The sequence below is a fragment of the Anabrus simplex genome, chromosome 7, assembly GCF_040414725.1.
Source record: "Anabrus simplex isolate iqAnaSimp1 chromosome 7, ASM4041472v1, whole genome shotgun sequence".
Lineage (NCBI taxonomy): Eukaryota > Metazoa > Arthropoda > Insecta > Orthoptera > Tettigoniidae > Anabrus > Anabrus simplex.
Genome location: NC_090271.1, coordinates 201,674,692 through 201,695,034, shown reverse-complemented (window position 1 = coordinate 201,695,034; position 20,343 = coordinate 201,674,692). Strand labels below are relative to the sequence as shown.

At 39.9% G+C, this 20,343-nt stretch overlaps 2 protein-coding genes across 3 annotated transcripts in view; one reads left to right on the top strand and one right to left on the bottom strand.

The window, feature by feature from the left end:
- The window catches only part of LOC136877040 (solute carrier family 66 member 2), an 84,956-nt gene extending 77,005 nt beyond the window's left edge, over positions 1-7,951 (bottom strand). For both annotated transcript variants that reach the window (XM_067150842.2, XM_067150843.2), the window contains exon 1: positions 7,793-7,951. The gene's annotated coding sequence lies outside the window, so the exon portion shown is untranslated. The remainder of the gene's footprint in view (positions 1-7,792) is intronic.
- Positions 7,952-8,234: 283 nt separating this feature from the next.
- The window catches only part of LOC136877039 (mitochondrial import inner membrane translocase subunit Tim21), a 36,092-nt gene continuing 23,983 nt past the window's right edge, over positions 8,235-20,343 (top strand). Inside the window, exons 1-2 of the mRNA XM_067150841.2 lie at positions 8,235-8,322; positions 8,598-8,833. Of these exons, the coding sequence (XP_067006942.2) occupies positions 8,602-8,833 (232 nt within the window). The 5' untranslated portion in view covers positions 8,235-8,322; positions 8,598-8,601. The remainder of the gene's footprint in view (positions 8,323-8,597; positions 8,834-20,343) is intronic.

The window sequence follows — 20,343 nt, the reverse complement described above, 5'->3', positions numbered from 1 at the left end:
ATTAACACTGTTATGGTTTAAAAACAAACTTTGATTGGTGTTCTGTGTTTTAAATGTGATTTTTATATTTTGTTTATTAAATTGGTTTGATACCTGATATATATTAGAGTTATTGTATGTAAATGTAGCATATGTAGACTTTTTTGTTTATCTGGAATAAGATTTAACATTAGTTTATTTTTAACTTTATTGATTATACGATTAACCATTAAATCCATTAAACTTAGCTATGCTCTTGATATATTGTATTTCTTTATTATGTTCTTTGGACGTGAGGGGTATTTTAAATGCTCTATAAGTTAAGCTATAGTAAGCTGCTTGTTTGTGTGAGTTAGGGTGTAATGAATTATTTTTAACTGTAACAGGGGGAAAAGTTGGTTTGCTGTAGATTTGGTATTCAAATTCACTGTTTTTACATGTAGTAGTGATATCTAAAAAGTTTATAGATTTATTGACCTCATCTTCTTTAGTAAACTTTAAATTCTGATCTAAGCTGTTCAGGTATTCTAAAATATTGTCACTACTGTTAAGTTCTTGATCTGTTATTGTAAATGTGACATCCATGTATCATAACCATAAGTGTAGGCCTCGTATTTTGGATAATATTTTAGTATGTTTTAGATGATCCATATAAATATCTGCTAGTATACCTGGAATCAGATCCCCCATGGATAATCCCTTCTATTGATATGGTTTCCCATTAAATGTGAAAAAATTGTCCAGCACGAAATTTAATATTTTAATAAAGTAATTTATCTCAAGACTACTGAGATGACTATGTTTAGTTAGATTTTCTTTAATAATGTTAACTGTTTCTTTGGTTAGGATATTTGAGTACATGTTAGTTATATCGAATGAACACAACATGATTAGGCTGTATTTTACATTTTTGTAATTGTTCGCAAAACTCTAATGAATTTCTTAATGGAGAAGGATTGTTAAGTTTATAATGTTTTTTAAGGAAATTGTGTATGTATCTTGATGTCTTGTATGCTGGACTATTCTTACTACTGATAATAGGTCTTATAGGAATTTCAGCTTTATGAATTTTAGGCAAAGCTCTTGCCTTAGGAATGTTCAGATTCACATTACTTAAATTTTGTGTTTCATGTTTGTATAGTAAAAAGGTTGAATTTTTAAGTAACGTTTTGAGGTTGCATTGAACTTGGGCTATAGGGTCTTTACTTATTAAGGAAAAAGATTTATCTGAGAAAAAAGTTTCTGTTTTATCGATATAATCCTTCTTGTTTGTTATGACTGTGGCTCCTCCTTTATAGGCTTTAGTGACTATGACATCATTCTGTTTTATTTTAATTTGTAGATCTTTGTTTAATTTGTGGTTCACGAGTTTAGAATTTGTATTTAATTCATTAGCCAAATTAGTGAGTTTTTCCTTTATTTTATGCTTCATGTCGCTTTGCTGTTCTGTGGGGTTACGATATGTGGACGACACATTTACAATTAAATAATAGATCAAGAACTTAACAGTAGTGACAATATTTTAGAATACCTGAACAGCTTAGATCAGAATTTTAAGTTTACTAAAGAAGATGAGGTCAATAACTCTATAAACATTTTAGATATCATTACTGCACATTAAAACAACGAATTTGAATACCAAATCTACAGAAAAACAACTTTTCCCCCTATTACAGTTAAAAATAATTCATTACACCCTAACTCACACAAACAAGCAGCTTACTATAGTTTAACTTATACAGCATTTAAAATACCCCTCACGTCCAAAGAACATAATAAAGAAATACAATATATCAAGAGCATAGCTAAGTTTAATGGATTTAATGGTTAATCGTATAATCAATAAAGTTAAAAATAAACTAATGTTATATCTTATTCCAGATAAACAAAAAAGTCGACATATGCTACATTTACATACAATAACTCCAATATATATATCAGGTATCAAACCAATTTAATAAACAAAATATAAAAATCACATTTAAAACACAGTACACCACTCAAAGTTTGTTTTTAAACCATAACAGTGTTAATTTGAATAAAGATCAATATTCAGGTTCCGGAATGTATAAGCTAATGTGCTCAAACTATTTTGCCTCGTACATCGGACAGACTGGATGTAGTTTTTCAACAAAATATTTGGAACACTTCAACGTGAATAATCATAGTAAATATTCAGCTATGTGTGTACACGTGAAGGAAACAGGACACACTTATACAACAACAGGACAAGATTTAACAATACTGAAAAACTTAGGAAAAGGAAAACTGATGAATGAATATGCAAATATTTACATTTTTATAGACCTATACTTCATTGAAAACCTTAATTTGAATGACACAATAGGCACAAAACCCCTCTAGGCCTATACAATTTAACTCCATAATTAATAAAAGTAATGAAAATAAAGGAGAATACTTTTATAAACATCAATAAATCTTCTCATAAAAAGTCTCACCCACAATGAATACTCCTCCAAGACCAGCCAATACACCACCCGCCTGCCCTTCTCCTTCCCCTACAGTACACAGATACAACATGAGGTGTGCAGGCTCAGTTACATCCAGACAATCTAGTAGTGTCACCGAGACAAGCTAGCCGCGAGAGAGACAGGGGGGCAAGTGATAGAATCCAACGCCATTCACTTTTAATTTAACAACATTCATTCCAAATAGTAAAACAAACAATTTTCTTATCGTTACAGACACTCAATTCAACTCCGTTCTTCGTACTAGAGTTCCGGAACTCATCATTTATATGAATACATTGAGAAGTCCCCTGTTCGACTCTCTCCAACAACAAGCGACTCACAACTTAAAAAGCAAAACATCTATAAGCAACGTGACAAAAAATGTTTATGTACTTATTTTACTCGCATAAATCTGAATTTACAGAGGTGACATGAGATCGACAACATGTCAGTTAAAATTAAATCATGATTTTTAAAGTCTTTTAAAAACCTGTAACGAAAAAGCTCTTTTAAACAGGGAATGCAGTATCAAATAGGTTAACTCAGTCAACTGTTTACAAATTCAAACCGACAGTCCATTTAGGGATATCCATTTTACGTATGTTCTCTCAATAGAAGTTAAGAGAAGTGGAGCAGTTAGAACACCTTAATAAAGGAGTTTTCGAACATTAACAATAAAGTGTACCATCAAGAATTTGTGTCCAAGGAAGAACCATCACATTAATAGACAATAAGACTGTTTTTAAATAAATAGCTGAAGTGATTCAACAGTGTTAAATTTATAGTCGATTTGTGTACCCCAGAACTTTTATTTAAGGATTAACATTGTCTCAATGCGTTCTACTTCACACAAGTAGTTATTCTAGTCAAATGAGTACCAGAAATTTTAAGATAACATAAACTACATAGTTTTAAAATATTCTGAATGTTATTATAATCAGAATTCTGGTTGTAGGTCTAATTAAGGATTTTGAGTCAAGAAACTGGCTGATGATGCCCTACATGAGGGCGAAACACGTCCCAACAATTTGAATCGATGCTAATGTAAAGATTCTACTTATAAAGAAAAATAGATTTTATTGAAAAGATGGACACCTTCAAAAATTGTTTTGAATAATTATTATTATGAGGTGAGTACTTTCGTTTGATTTAATTTGGTGAAAATGGTTCTCTTGAATTTTGTTTACTAAGGGATCCTCTGAAGCTGACTGCTCTCTTGCCCGACTCGTTGGCTGAACGGTCAGCGTACTGGCCTTCGGTTCAGAGGGTCTCGGGTTTAATTCCCGGCTGGGTCGGGGATTTTAACCTTAATTGGTTAGTTCCAATGGCAAGGGGGCTGGGTGTATGTGTTGTCTTCATCATCATTTCATCCTCATCACGACGTGCAGCTCGCCTACGGGCGTCAAATAGAAAGACCTGCACATGGCGAGCCGAACCCGTCCTGGGATATCCCGGCACTAAAAGCCATACGACATTTCATTTCACTGCTGTCTTATTGTTCTTATGAAAAAGCTTCACCAAAATCTGCATTGAAACAAAAATGGGGGATTGCTTTGTATTAATGTGTATTAAAATCTGCACAAGGGAAGGTAATATTTAAGTGAATGGTGTCTCACCTTGTTACGTCGGCAACCTACTGTGTCCTTGGAGGAGTCTAGCGGCAACTGATGCGGATTTCCTTCTAGTGAAATAACGATGTGTGCATTCTGAAGCTTCCTCCTTCCTCGGGGATTCAAGGGTATGGAGTGGGGAGGAGGCGTGTCGCTTACGGTCACTGTTTCAATGGGTTCTGAAGAGATGGTAGGGGAATAGATATTCGGGAGGACAGAGATTCGATCTGTTTCTTTCTTTTACAGTCTGTGTTATTTTTTATGCCTAATGTTCCCAGATGTGCTAAGGGAACCCGGGGTAATTTTTCTTTTTACAATTTGCTTTACGTCGCACTGACACAGATAGGTCTTATGGCAACAGTGGGATAGGAAACGGCTGGGAGTGGGAAGGCAGCGGCCGTGGCCTTAATTAGGTACAGCCCCGGCATTTGCCTGGTGTGAAAATGGGAAAGAACGGAAAACCACCTTCAGGGCTGCCGACAGTAAGATTTGAACCCACTATTTCCCGGATGCAAGCTCACAGCTGCACACCCCTAACCACACAGCCAACTCACCCGTCCCGGGGTAATTAGAACATTATCATATAAATACCAAAAAGTAACTAATGATATTTCTGCATTCCCACACATTATACAGTGTTACTCAATTTGTGCAAGAGTATTTTTCTAATTACCCTATCAATTTTGCATTTTATTTTCCTGCATATGGTATTTATATAATGTTCTAATTACCCTATATTATAATTACCCCAGGTTCCCTTAATATTCCTTCCTATAAGGAGTTCTTATTATCAATTATATCATTAAGGTTATTGTCCCGATTACATAAAAACTGATAACGACCGGCTTCTTTAACAGAGCCCATGTTAATTCACATCAACAAATGTGCGTTTCCAACCCTTGTCCCATTACTCTACGGGGTCGGTTATAAACTGCAGTGTTCTCCCCAGAAGTTTTCGTCACCCAGGTGGCAGGAATGAGTAGCCGGGCGGGGAATACTACATAAGAAATTAATATGATAACATTTCAATATATTCCCCTCAGGGCATTAACAATATCAGGCAAGTAAATATTGTCTGCAAAATTGTATTATTTTGGTGTTATTATCACAAACAAGACATAACACTGTGTTCTTGAACTTATAGTGTTCTCCTGTTCGTTCGTAATCATGTGACTCTGGTGCTTACTACTTGGTTGCAGTACGGTGGCCTACAGGTTTGTGATGTCATACGGAATCAGTGCTCACACCAATCCAGACACTACTCGCACACAACACTACACGATAGTCAAGCAAAACTCTGATGTAATTCATGCAATTATCCTGACAATAATGAACATTTAAATAAACGTTTTACAGTATTTACATTTTAATTTGGAGCAGCTAATGACTCAAACAGGTATTAATATTATGTAACTAGCACATATCTAGATTATGTTAGCCGGGTGGTCTGTAAAAACAGCAGGGCCCATTAAAAACGTCCTAGGGAGAACACTGAAATGAGATGAATCTTCATAGTGAGTTTTTTGTGACCGTATGCCTTTCCCAACAACAACCTCAGATGAAATCATGAGATGAAATAAATGATCTGATATATGATAGTAGGAAGGGAGAGAGTGAAACCTGCTACTGGCACATAGCCTACTCCTGTTGAATAACATCAAGGAATCTGCTCAAGGCCTGATGTCTCCATCCAATAGACGAATCGCCATCATCAGTGTTCAATGAATACTGCGAAGAGGTTTGGAAATGATTCCAGGAGTTTGACACATAATCTAGTGATTTGAAATTGTATACCACCACCTCTCCTACCAGCTAACCATGCTGTCAGACCATATAGACTTGACGCCTTAACGATCATGGCCATCACCAGGCAAATCACATAAAAAACTATACAGCATTAATTTTCAGTTTCTGGAAGAGTCCACTAAACATTTTACCACATATTTATAACTGGTACAATGCCAGTCCCGTGTTTGATTCCCGTCCAGGATTTTTACCCGGACCTGAGGGCTGGTTCGAGGTCCATTCAGCCTACGTGATTAGAATTGAGGAGCTATCTGACGGTGAGATAGCAGGCCCGGTCTCGAAAGCCAAGGATAACGGCCGAGAAGATTCGTCGTGCTGACCACACGCAACTCATAATCTGCAGGCCTTCGGGCTGAGCAGCGGTCACTTGGTAGGCCAAGGCCCTTCAAGGGCTGTAGTGCCATGGGGTTTGGTTTTATACTGGTACAAACCCACTGAATCATCATCTTGTTCTGAGGTAAGTTTATGTGAGGAAGAATTCTGAAACTGTTCTGTCACTGACAGTTAAGTTTACAATTGTTCAAAACATGCACAGGTGTCTCCTCCATCACCGAGCCATATGATTAATAAGTTTTGATGTAAATTAGTTCCAGTTCTGAGGAATTATATAATTTTGACTAAGTCAGTAACAGAAACAGTAGCACAGAAATACTGTTTTACATGCAACTACATGCAACTGGTATTTCTGTTCAAATACAATCAGCTGGTATTTTCGTTTTTAGTTAGGCCAAATGCCTTTCATCTATTAGGCTATAAGATGTACAGTAAGTATAACAACACATTAAAATAAATGTTTGTGAGATAAGCAGAAGGTAGGAACATGTTCATGTTAGTCCCTATCCAATCTCAAGTTTGCCATGAAAATAAATTAAAGGCAAATCACCGTATGCAGAAATTCCCTGTATTCTCTCTCAAGCCACCTAGCAAATAAATAACAGTGTTTCAAAATATTAATATATATTCATGTTAGGAATCCATTTCAATTTTTCTGTTAGAAGAGAAATTTTAGCATAAATTATTAGATCGTACCCATTGAATTCTACAATGAACCACATTTTGAAGTACGGTAACTAACATAGGTGTTAATACAAGAAAAGATCTTCATTGGGGTGATCACATAAAAGGGATTGCAAATAAAGGGTACAGATCTCTGAACATGATTATGAGGGAATTTAGGGGTTGCAGTATGGATGTTAAGGACAGGGCATATACGTATCTGGTAAGACCCCAACTAGAGTATGGTTCCAGTGCTTGCGACCCTCACCAGGATAACTTGACTTGAGAATTGAAAAAAATGAAAAGCAGCTTGATTTGTTCTGAGTGATTTCCGAAAAAAGAGTAGCGTTACGAAAATGTTGCAAAGTTTTGGCTGGGCAGACTTGGGAGATAGGAGACGAACTGCTCAACTACATGGTATGTTCTGAGCTGTCAATGAAGAGAAGGCATGGAATGACTTTAGTAGACGAATTAAGTTTGAGTGGTGTTTTTAAAAGTAGGAAAGATGTGAGATACATAGATATGAAGATAAAGTTGGAATTCAAGAGAACAAACTGGGGCAAACATTCATTTATAGGTAGGGCATTTAGGGATTGGAATAATTTACCAAGGGAAATGTTCAGTAAATTTCCAAATTCTTTGAAATCATTTAAGAAAAGCCTAGGAAAACAAGTAGGGAATCTGGCACCTGGGTGACTGCCCTAAATGCAGATCAATTTTGATTTTGAACATAAGTGATTATTCTAAACTAAGAAAAATTTACTGAGAAAGTAAATCCTCCAAAAAGCAATACTAATTCAGAAATAAAATTATCTAATCTTCCACTACCAGAACTCATTTATATCAGAACTGATTAATCATCCAACTTAAACAATTCAACTTCTCACGTGCGGTGTACAGATACATAAATAGTACCAATTAAAAACATACCTCATGTCAAGTGCTGTTTTCAGATATTTCACCTGAAACGTGGACTGTAAGTGTATTCCAACGATAAAACATCAGCCTTGAGAATTCGGGAATCATATTATCGCATTTCATAATGCCACATGATTACACGCGCAGGATAGACAAACACCAACCAGCTGTTTACATTCTATGTTCATTTGTTTCTTTAGGATAGTCCAATACTACCAAGCACCGCATAATGAAAATATTTCTTTATAAATGCATTTTCAGAATTTCCACATCAGTGTGTTATATATATTGCCATCTCGTTCCTCTAAATATAATGATGCGCTTATTTTTATTACAATGATTGAGAATTATCCAAATTTCAAACCATCAACTGACAGTTCGGATATACGTATTGTAATATTGGTATTCGTCCCGTAGCCTTAATGTTTCATTGGCACTAGTTTGATATACCAACCTGAGACCCAAGAGAGGAGAATACGGGCTTGAAAGGTTAATAAAACGACCATTTCATTTTCATTATCCATACGTGTCTCCTCGGGCAGGTAAGTTAATTGATCATACTCATAATTAGTCTATTTTATTAAACATGATCTTTGTTTTATTTTTATCCTTTACAATGAATTAGTGTTAGGTTATATGCCTTTCGTATTAGTCTTGATTATGCATACAAATTATTCCAGATGTATTAGAATGGATGGCAATAGGAACAGATTTGAGTAACATGTCATATTTTATCATAGTTTGCCAAAATACTGTATTTATAAAACGCTGCTTGTCTCAATGGTACATCCGTATGTGCTACTGAATTTCTTTCCAGTCTGATGTCCACTATGTCAAGAATTGTACCAGTACTTGCGAGATTTACACCTTTTCCCAGTGCAAAAATTCTGCACTCGATGTGTAGATGTAATATTGAAGCTATGTGCTGGGCAAATTACTCTTCTTGTCGGCTTATGTATGGACGTCGATGTTATTCAACTGAGAAAGAGAACAAATCCTCCCTGACGGAAGTCAAGTCAAAAGAAATTGGAGCTGCAGCTACATTTGAACAAGGTTAGTGCAGGTTATGAAGCAATTTGACTTTAGAATAAGAGCCCTTAAACCTGTGTTGTTATTAATGTCACAACCAGACTAATTTCTTGGTGTGAAACCTGGGATATTTAGCCTAACTCAAACCCATATACTTCTAATGCTATCATATACCTTCAGGAGGAAAATTTAACATGGGGAAAGACAAAAACAATTCACCTAAGGAGAATGATATTACAAGGATCACCCTCTTTCCCCTGCCTCCTAAAACCTCGCAGCAGACCACTTGCTTGACAGGTTAACACAGGAAAACATCAGCACCTGTCGTGGATATTTCTTAGCTTCATACGAGAAGAATCTTACGGTGATGGGTTTCGCTCATGACATTGTCATAATAGGCAAAAACAAAGAATGAGTAAGTCATTTGCATTTAATATCCCCAGAGAAAAACTTACAGAAGAGCCAACAGTTATGTTTGATGCTTGTACTACTAACCCACGATGAGCTTTCGTGCAGTGAATGTTGAGAGGCCATTAAAATGACTGCCAATGTCTCTGCCATGCAGTTCATTCTGGTAAGGTCCCATAATGGTAACCTTTGTAGGCATTGCCACAGAGAGATAGAAACAAATGTGCATGTCCTGGGATCATGCCCGCATGAAGAAGTTCTACAGTATGTTAGACATAATAAGATTTGGTGATAGCATCATTCATACGTGAATTTTTTAAAAGTCTTTGTTTTGCAAAAGGAACATAAGGGCAGAAGAATTTATCCAAAATGACACATAACCCATCCGCACTCAAAAGTCCTTTTATTTATACTGTACTAAGTTCCATTCAATAATATAGAAATAGAAATTTCAGTGATGATATTCTGTAGACTATTGCTGATTGGTATCAATTCATTCTTAAGATATACGAAAGAGCAGCAGGGTACAGTAGTTTGATTCAAACGAGATACCGTATGTCCGAATCTCTGCCATTGATAGCATTGCATAGGAGCTGGGATGTATGGCCTCACATTGCAATGATAAGTTGTTACCTTGACTGTCTGGCAACACTGACAACTTCAAAGAGACAATGAACGCACCAGTAGCAACGTCTTCACCGTTGACTTCGCGCGTAATGCGCCGGGCGAGTGTCACGCCACGGTTCTTCATGTCTTCCATCAACTCTTGGTCAGTGTGCACCAGATTCAAGGAGACTGATTCAAAATTCTTGATGTGCATGCTGCTCAGAGATGGGCCTCTTATGTGTGCGATTATGCCTGAAAGCCTGCTTTTGACCACCCAGGAGGTGGCGGGTGGGAGTGTCATGTACCCGTGCAGTAGTATCTGATTGACAACACAGGTCCCCGCACAGCCAAATGCCAGAAGGACATATTATTATTATTATTATTATTATTATTAATTCCGTATTAGGCATCGTTCAACATCAGACCCCGGGCACTACCGGTTATGACCAGGTGGGTATTGTCATGGCTGCTTGGTTCGGCTACAGAGGCCCCTGATCGGAGTAGGTGGAAGAGCACTAATCCTTGAATCTGGTGCACACTGACCAAGAGTTGATGGAAGACATGAAGAATCGTGGCGTGACACTCATCCGGCGCATTACGCGCGAAGTCAACGGTGAAGACGTTGCTACTGGTGCCTTCATTGTCTCTTTGAAGTTGTCAGTGTTGCCAGACAGTCAAGGTAACAACTTACATTGCAGTGTGAGGCCATACATCCCAGCTCCTATGCAATGCTATCAATGGCAGAGATTCGGACATACGGTATCTCGTTTGAATCAGTCTGTGTGTGGTACGTGTGGAAGAGCAGCTCATGGCACGGAGGAGTGCACAACTCTGTACAGGTCCACTAACTGCTCTGGTCTTCATTCTCCTCGAGATCGGAACTATCCGACATATCTGAGTGTAAAGAAGATCCAGGAGGTAGAGACCCTGGATGGTCTTTCCTTGCGCCGTAAGTTTAATTCCACTAATATACCTGCCACTACATTACACTATAGCATGATAGCTCAGAGTCTCCCAGGTTCGTCATTCACAACATCGTTACCTGTCAAGATCGCTGCACCCAAGGCGGCTGTTGCTCCTGAGAGCAAAGTCGCAAAGAGTAAAAACTCAAAGGAGGGGGATCACACAACCTTTGACCATCAAGAAGTCTGTGCCGGCTGGCAGTTCTAAGCCACCACAGCAGTGGGGGAAAGGCTAAGTCTCTCTCCCCCCCCCCCCCCCCCCAAGAGGTCGCGAAAGCCGTGCCCAAGCCGGCAGAGGTGGCATCGTCGACCAGGGCTGGGAAATTGTATCAAAAGAAAAGAAGGTAGATAAGAGGAATGCCCTTACCGAGCGCTCCCGCACTTCTCCTGCGAAGGGAAAATCATGCCCTCCATCTGGAGGTTATGAATCAGCGCCAGCAGGAACTTCTTCCCCTAAACCTGAGTGCTCTCCTTGTAGAAAGAAATCCCGCCCCCAAAGTATGTCGAAGTTCTGGGTGTCAGTCCCACCGTCTGTTGATGACGGGATGGACGTCGAGCTGTCATCTACATCTACGGATGTAGATATTGATAGTGTTTACGGTTAAGAGCATCTTGTCGCTCATAACGTAACACTCTTTTTTGTCCACACTATGGCACTGTTACAGTGGAATTGTAACGGTTATGACAGGCATCTTCCTGAGCTGCACCAGCTCATTAGTGAGTTTGTGGCGAGTATAGTTTGTATTCAGGAAACTTATCTCAGAGCAGGTCATCATACAGTCTTGAGAAATTTCAGACTGTACTCGACAGAACGATATTATGCTCACCGGGCGTCAGGTGGCGTTGGAATTTTGTTCGTTCTAATACATTTAGCGAAGAGATTCCTCTAAGAACCCCACTGGAAACAGTTGCAGTGCGGGTACCACTGCCTGTCATAGCAACAGTGTGTAATGTATTTTCCACCAGGCCAGCCTCTTAATATAAATGATGTAACTGATCTTCAGCTTCGACCTCCATTCCTCTTATTGGGCAATTTTAATGCCAATCGCCCTATATTGGGCTCTGAAATGCCTTGCCCAAGGGGGAGTTTGAAATATTACTAAGAGAGCTGGATTTATGTATTTTGAACACAGGTGAAGCTACTCATTTCAACGTACAGTATGGCTCATACTATCGCATAGACCTTAGTGTATGCAGCCGAGCGCTGGCTCCCCTGCTTCAGTGAAATGTACACACTGATCTCTGTGACAGTGACCACTTCCCTATTATTATTACTTTGTTGAAACAAAAATCTATTAAGGCGCCTCCTCGATGAATTCTTAAACGTGCTGATTGGCCAAGTTCACAGCACTAGCAACCTTTACCAACGCAACTGACCGGAGCATAGACGGCGATATAACTTACATAACATAGGTTATCCTTTCTGCTGCTGAGGAGTCCATTCCCTCCTCCTCAGGGCCTCCTCGCCGAAAACTCATTCCTTGGTGGAACGAAGAAATTGCAGCAGCTATAAAAGAATGCCGTTGCGCTTATAAATGCTGTCGTAGGTAGCCTACTGTGGCCAACTTGGTAACATGTAAAAAACTCCGCTCTAAGGCGCGAGTTGTTTTTCAACAGATTAAGAAAGCTTCGTGGGAGAGATATGTGTCGTCTATGATGTCACATAACCATCATCTCAAGTGTGGGCTATTCAACGTATTTCAGTTATACAAGGAACATGTTTAGTACCGGGAATTTCCATTGCAGGCAATATCGGTACAGACGCATGTTCTGTTGCTAATCATTTGGCCGGTCATTTCGCGGATGTGTCCGGTTCCGGAAATTACCATCTTGATTTCTTAGCTCTGAAAAGGGAGGCAGAACATCAACAACTCAGTTTTGCCACCCAAGCTCCAGGTAACTATAACATGCCCTTTTACGGAGTGGGAACTCCACAGCACCTTGGTGCTTTGCAAAGAAACTTCTCCCGGACCAGATAATGTCTATAACCAGATGTTGAAACACCTTAGTGAGGAGTCTTTTATATCTCCTTCGTGTGTTGAACCAAATCTGGATTGAGGGTGAGTTTCCATCACAGTGGCGAGAGGGCATAGTAATTCCTGTCCTCAAACCTGAAAAAGTTCTAAGTATGCAGGAAGTTACAGGCCTATTTGTCTTACAAACTGTTTGTGTAAGCTTTTTGAGAGGATGGTGAATCGCCGACTTGTGTGGTGCCTGGAGGAAAGAGGACTTTTGTCCGAATACAAATGTGGCTTTCGAGCTGTTTGGTCGACCACTGACCACTTGGTACACCTGGAGATTTCTATCCAGGACACTTTTCTCCAAAAACAGCATTTGGCTGTTTTCTTTGACTTAGAAAAGGCATATGACACCATATGGCGAATCAGCATCCTTTCAGTCCTGCATCAGTGGAATTTCTGAGGTAACTTGCCGATATTTATTGCGAATTTGTTTTCACTCCGTCTATTCTGTGTTTGAGTAGGAAGGCCATATTCCCAGTACCACGTTCAGGAAAATGGAGTCCCACAGGGATCGGTTCTTAGTGTCACTGTTCGCGATTGCCATAAACGTATTGTCGCTGCTGCTGGTTCAGCAGTAATACCATCGCTATATATAGACGATTTTGCTCTGCACTATAGCTCACAAAATATGGCCGTCGCTGAGCGACAATTACAGCTCGCTATTAGAAAAGTGGAACAATGGACCTTAGAACATGGCTTTCAGTTTTCAACCGCAAAGACTTCTGATGTACACTTTTGCCGGCAGCACACTCTAAACACGGATCCTGAGCTTTTCTTAGGAAATGTCGCTTTACCTGTAGTTGACACATACCGATTTCTTGGGCTCCTTTTCAATAGAAAATTGTTGTGGGAGCACACGTGCGGCAGCTAAAAGCGAAATGTGCTAAAAAGCTTAACATCTTGAAGTTTCTTAACGGCACTACTTGGGGGGCAGACCACAGGTTGCTCCTACGATTTTAAAGGGCTCACATGTTATCCAGGTTAGACTAGGGCAGTGCAGCATATGGATCTGCAAGGCAAAATGTCCTAGCCCAACTGAATAGCATTCACCACAACGGAGTTAGGTTGACAAGAGGAGTTTTGCGTACAAGCCCCATTGCTAGCCTGCTTGCTGAATCTGGTGTGACCAAGCGAGCTGGCAGTGTGGTTAGGGGCGTGCGGCTGTGAGCTTGCATCCGGGAGATAGTGGGTTCAAATCTCACTGTCAGGAGCCCTGAAGATGGTTTTCCGTGGTTTCCCATTTTCATACTAGGCAAATGCTGGGACTGTGCCTTAATTAAGGCCACGGCCGCTTCCTTCCAAATTCTAGGCCTTTCCTATCCCATCGTCGCCGTAAGACCTATCTGTGTCGGTATGACGTAAAGCCACTATAAAAAAAGAATCTGGTGTGCCGCCTAAAAAGAATCTGGTGTGCCGCCTTTACACCTGAGGCACCAGCGAATGCTTCTGTCCTCTGCTGCAAATTTGCAATAGATGCCACTTCACCCAAGCTATCCTTGCGCATTCCACAACAGAAACTGTCAGCTGTACGCTGCTTATCCTCGAGCAACGTTGCCGGTTGGAATACGCCTGGAGAGCAGTCACAGATTTTTCAATGTACCTTTGGTTCCCTGCCTTTTCAGACGACCAAGTGGGTTACCTCTGTGGATAATACGACGACCTGAAATAATCCTTGATCTGCACACTGGCTCGAAGGAAAACATGGACTCTTCGATTTATTGGTGGCTCTTCCTGTCCGTTGTTGGCCGTTGTTTACATGGATGGTTCGCAGGCAGAAATGAAAGTGGGCTGTGCGTTCGTTGTCGACAATGATAGGTTTCTCTTTGCTATCCCGGAAACCTGTAGTGTGTACACAGCAGAGTTCTATGTTATCTGTAAAGCTCTGCAGTACGCACTGTCTGACAATTTCTGCTGTGTACTGACTCCTTGAGCTTGCTACAGTCTATTTATACCTGTTTTACTTGGCACCCTCTGATGCAGCAGATTGAGGACCTGCTGGCCGGGTGTTGGGATGCCGGCACCAGAATCACATTAATGTGGCTCCCAAGCCACATGGGTGTTGAGGGAAACGAGTTAGCAGATAAGGCTGCCAAGGAGGCAGTTAGATTGCCCCTGTTGCCTTACAAGATTCCAGCAAGTGATATTCGCTCTCAGGTGAGACATTTGGTTATGTCCCATTGGGAGATGGAGTGGCAGGCCACCTGCCACTCCACTTCCAAACAAGCTGAGAGCGATAAAAGGTACAATGAAGGTATAGAGGACTTTTCTTCAGGCTTCTCGGAGGGAAGCAGTGGTATTATGTCGTCTTTGGATCGGCCACAGTATAATAACGCACTCCTATTTACTGAAAGGAGAACCCCTCTCCGGTGTGTACTTGCGGCGATCATCTTACCGTGGCACCCATCCTTACGGAGTGCGTGGACCTGATCGATCTGCGCCATAGTCTAAAACTCTAAGTACCACTTTCTCATCCTACGAGATGATGAAGTCAGCAGACCTCGTCATCCGTTTTATGAGGGATAGTGGTCTTTTTTCTCGTGTGTAATAATGTCCTTTGTATTAGTGTATTTCTGTTAACTGCACTTTTATTTCATTGACTTTATTTTAGTTCTTGTTTGCATATTTTAATGCGTTATTTTAACTTCTAAGTTGAATTATATACATAAAGAGAAAATAAGGCATTGTGAATTAAATCCACTGATTGTTTTAATCTCATAATCATTTTTCATCGCCATTTATTTTAAATTCTAGTCAGTGGATACATTTTTAAAATGTAATTATGTCATTTTGTTCCATCTCGTACCATCAGGGGCCGATGACCTTTGATGTTAGGCCGCTTTAAACAACAAGCATCATCATCATCAGCTTCCTTCCCCCTCCTGGCCTTTTCCTTTCATCGCCATAAGACCTATCTGTGTCGGTGCAATGTAAAGCAAATTCTAATAATAAATGTGAACACCTGTAGAATTCTTAAATTCTCTGGTAACCTGTACATTTTATCCTCGCAAGATCTCAGGAAAAAAGTTTGTGCAGGGCTGAGTAGCTCAGGCGGTTGAGGCGCAGGCCCTCTAACCCCAGTTTGGCACGTTCAATCCTGGCTCAGCCCAGTGGTATTTGAAGGCGCTCAAATACGTCAGTTGCGTGCCTGTAGATTTACTGGCATGTGAAAGAACAATTAGGGACAAAATTTTATTATAAATAAATATTTAATTGCGCACAATGTGCATGAATACAAGTATTACACTGACTCACAAAAGTTTCTCAGAGATTCTGTTCTCAATTTGCATTTTAGTACATGGTATCTCTCACAGAGTTCACCACATCTTCTGCACTTACAGTCATGGCAGGGGTCATGAAATTGCTTGGATTCACACAGTTTATGGTGAAATCCATGCACGGCGAGCCTTGTTGATATGTCTTAATTTATAACCTCCTTGCATCCACTCTAAATTAATCATTGCGTCACTGAGGTAAAAATCGTCCTATATGTTGTTCCTCTTTTGAAGAAGTTCCTGCAGTAGTGCCTTATACGCCACGGTGGTGGGTAGCAGGAACTTCAGACGCAGCTCTTCTACATAAAACAGTTCTCTTGTCTGTATGTAAGCGAGGCGCGAAGGAGTGTACTTGGATAGACAAAGTACTCTTTTAAGAAATGCTGATTTTACATTCTCTAAACTTTGCAATTGTGCCTTGGTAAGATACCCCTTATGTTTTATATTCCGTAGGACGCAACTGGACTGACTTTGAGATGAAACAACTCTATGGCCGTCGTCAGTGACAAGCTGCTGAGAAGTTTGATGTCACCCATTGCTTTAATGGCCGCGTTTAGTCTTTCTTTGACATGAAGGGAAAATTGTTTTCCAGCTGATTGAAATGTTATTCCCAAGTACCGGAAACTTGATACTGATCTTCACTGGCGGTCCCCATAGTAAAATGTTCCCTTCTTGCCTCCTCTCCTAAAAGTCATCGAGACTGTCTTATTCTCATTCAGTCTCAGCTTAGTATCTTATGCCCATTTGCTCACTTTGTTAAAATTACTTTGCAGGTCAGACTCTGAGATGGACGTTAAGGCCATGTCATCTGCATACATGAGTAATTTGACATTACTAGACGTTATCGATTTTGTAATGTCTGCCGTTGCAATAATGAAGAGCAAAGGACTCAACGGGTCACCTTGGAGTACACAAATAGTTTGTAAAATAGGACCTGATCTGGTAATGCCATCACTGATTTCTATCCAATTGCTGGTGAGCAGATCTTTGATTAGTGGAAGAAGATAGAAACTATGGTCAGTGATATTTTGTAACTTCTCTAATAGAATAGTTCTGTCAATCGTGTCAAAAGCCTTTGAATAATCAATGAAGATGGCATGAAGTTTTCCTCTAGGTTGATCCAAGGCTTCCTCTATGTCCCGTTGAAGGCATTGAACTGCCTGAAGTGTTGACCTACCACTCCTGAAACCAAATTGAGAATCTGGGAGTTTGTCCGCAATGAACTCTGTAATGCATTTATGAACTAAAGCAGTCAGGGTCTTCAAGAGAATACACTCCAGTGCAATACCTCTATAAGAATTGGGATCTGCTGTATCACCTTTCCCTTTATATAAGATCTTAATTGTCAATCGTTTCCAACTTTCTGGTACTCTACCTTGACGCAAACATTCGTTTAGCAGTAGTGATATCGAGTTCTGTAACACTGGGAAAGTAGCTTTCAAATGTTCGTTGAATAAGAGATCAGGGCCACATGCTTTCTTGTCTTTCAGGTTATAGATGGTATCTGATATTTCATCAAGTGTGAATTCCTCGTAATGGACGCTAGCCTCCGTGTGGGGTAAATGAAAGTTAACCAGCCGCGTATCTCTCTCCTGTAGGATTGCAGTTAGATGTGTCTCCCATACACTCATCGGTAAATTCTTTGGGAATGATGGTTGCCTTGGGTGAAGGGCTTTATATGGATTCTGTTTCGCTTCCTCAATTAGTAGAGTCTCTTCCTTCTCTCTGAACTGTTTCTTAGCTTCTGCAACAATGACTTTATAATCTCTTCTTAACCTAGCGTAAACTGCTAACCGTTCCTTTGTCTGTTGCACTTTTGCATCCTGTAAGGCTTCTAAGGCTCCTTTTATACTTACATGCCACATGCTTCAAGCCAGGCATGTGGCGTTCGCACTTGGAAAGGACCCTTTTATAGTTTCGTATCTGTCGAGCAGGTACAATGGCAGAGTTTACAGCTAAAGTATTCGCAGCTGCATACTTCTGCGAGATAAGGGCAGGGAAAAAAAAAGAGAGGAAAAGGCATTTCAGTTTTCATCCTCTGAACATTCAAATATACAGTATATGATAGGAGCTTTCAAAATCCTTTACACTGACCCGCGAGAGGACGAAACAATGTTTTTGATTATTTTAGGATGACCCCAAAATCATTTGATGAATTATTTGGAAAAATATAATGTCAGTTCCATATTACAAGAAAACACTTCCTGCCCATTCGTCCAATAGAGCGGTTCTGTGAAAGTACAATCTACAGATGTATTAAATACAAAGAACATTTAAAACTATTCAGAACTTGCTGATTTCCAAGAATGTGTAGATTCATCTAGGCAAATATATGATGCCCGGCGTTGATGTGGATCATTATAGTAAATTTGGAATTGACCTGGATCAGACAATGATGTAGAAGGTTGATTTGGGAGGACATAACTCAATTGGGACTGACCCGAATCGGTTTGGTTTCGAGAGTGTGCATTATATGAATCTTTCTTCATACGTAGGGGTGATAACGCTGCAGATTTACTCCCACGCCTTATTCCGAAGATCTCGATTTTTGTAGTCTTCGTTACCTGGATCCCATAATACCGATCTACACTGCATTCGCTAATGAGCAGTTCCGTATCTAATCCAGCATCCATTGTCCTGGTTAGCACTCGACTAGACCACAAACTGTACTGAACCGCCCGGCATGAAGCGTCAACTATAAACATTCCCATAAGGTTTTGGTCCCACCCGCACGGCGTGACATGTCAGGCGTGGCGGCCACCTGCTCGTCCCGACCCGCCTCAGTCACATGCCTGGCGGGAGGAAGCGACCGCGAGACGCGAGCAGGTAAGTATAAAATGGTCCCATTTAAACAATGTTAATTCACATGCTTGGCGTGTGGCGTGTAGCATGTGGCATGTAACTATAAAAGGAGCCTAAAGCAATTTTCCTTGCATTGAAACATGCCATAGTAAACCAAGGCTTCGCTTTTCTTTGGCGGATGTCGTTAGAGATGACAGCCTTTTTAATGATCTTTTCTAGTTTTGTTGCTGCCTCTGACAGAGTGTCACTTTGTAGTTTTTCAATAATTATCCTATGTTCTGAGTCACCAATTAAGGACAAATCAATCCGCCTGCTCACTTGAGTTGGTAGTGCTTCTGGGCATGAGTAAAAGTTAACTAGTTTCAATCTCGTCTCAACTGGTAAATGTTTTTTCTCTGTTTCTGCTGTGACTACTTGACTGATTAAGAGTTAATTTTGAGTTAATGAAAACAAGGTCTATCGTACTCATGCCATTGTAGCAAATATATGTCCTCTGATCCTTATTATTGAGTAGATGAAAACCCTCCTCATCTAAGTAACTACTGACCTCTTTTGTTTTCTGAAGTGGAATGTCTGTACGGCAGTTAAGATCTCCCGCCAGGATTACTGTATCCTCTCTTTTTGTCACTTGCAAACAGCGGCTAATTTCATCAATAATATCCATTGAACTGGCGTAAGGTTGAAAATAAACACCAATGAGAACACACAGTCTAGTGCGCACTACAAGAGCATTCTTGGACTTTCGCTGTACAACGAAAGGCGAGAATTTATCTGAGAAAAAAACAAGAAATTTCTCCTTTAGGTCTTCCGGTAGGTCCTGTGTCAGCTAGAACATGCGCTGAGTGGTGGCTATTAACATTCCATTCTGATGTTTAAAAAGTTTCCACAAATATTGCAACATCACACGTCTGCAGCATTGCTCAAATTGAATGAGCTATACCTAGTAGTCCTTCAGTGTTCCAAGATAGGAAAATTTTGGCACTTCGGCATCTCCGAAAATCATGAACAGTAGTTAGTGGGATATAAAACAATTATTATTAGGCCTATTATTATTATTATTATTATTATTATTATTATTATTATTATTATTATTATTATTATTATTATTATTAAGAAAGTTGTGTCTGTTAGATCTTGATATTGAAATAGATGAACATTTGTTAGATAAGAAGACAAACATGCTTGCTGCTAAAAAGGTTTAGGCCTACTCTGAACTCAGAAACTGTAATTTCAATAAATGGAGCATTCTGCCTGACAAAGGAGAAGGGTTAGCCTAACACTACTCAAGGAGAGTACACACCAACAAATAGTTAGCTAATAATCCATGATGAGCTTTCGTACAGTGAATGTTGAGAGGCCATTAAAATGACTGCCAACGTCTCTGCAATTCAATCCATTCCAGGAAAGTCCCATAATGGTAACCTTTGTAGGTGTTGCCACAGGGAGATAGAAACCCTTGTGCA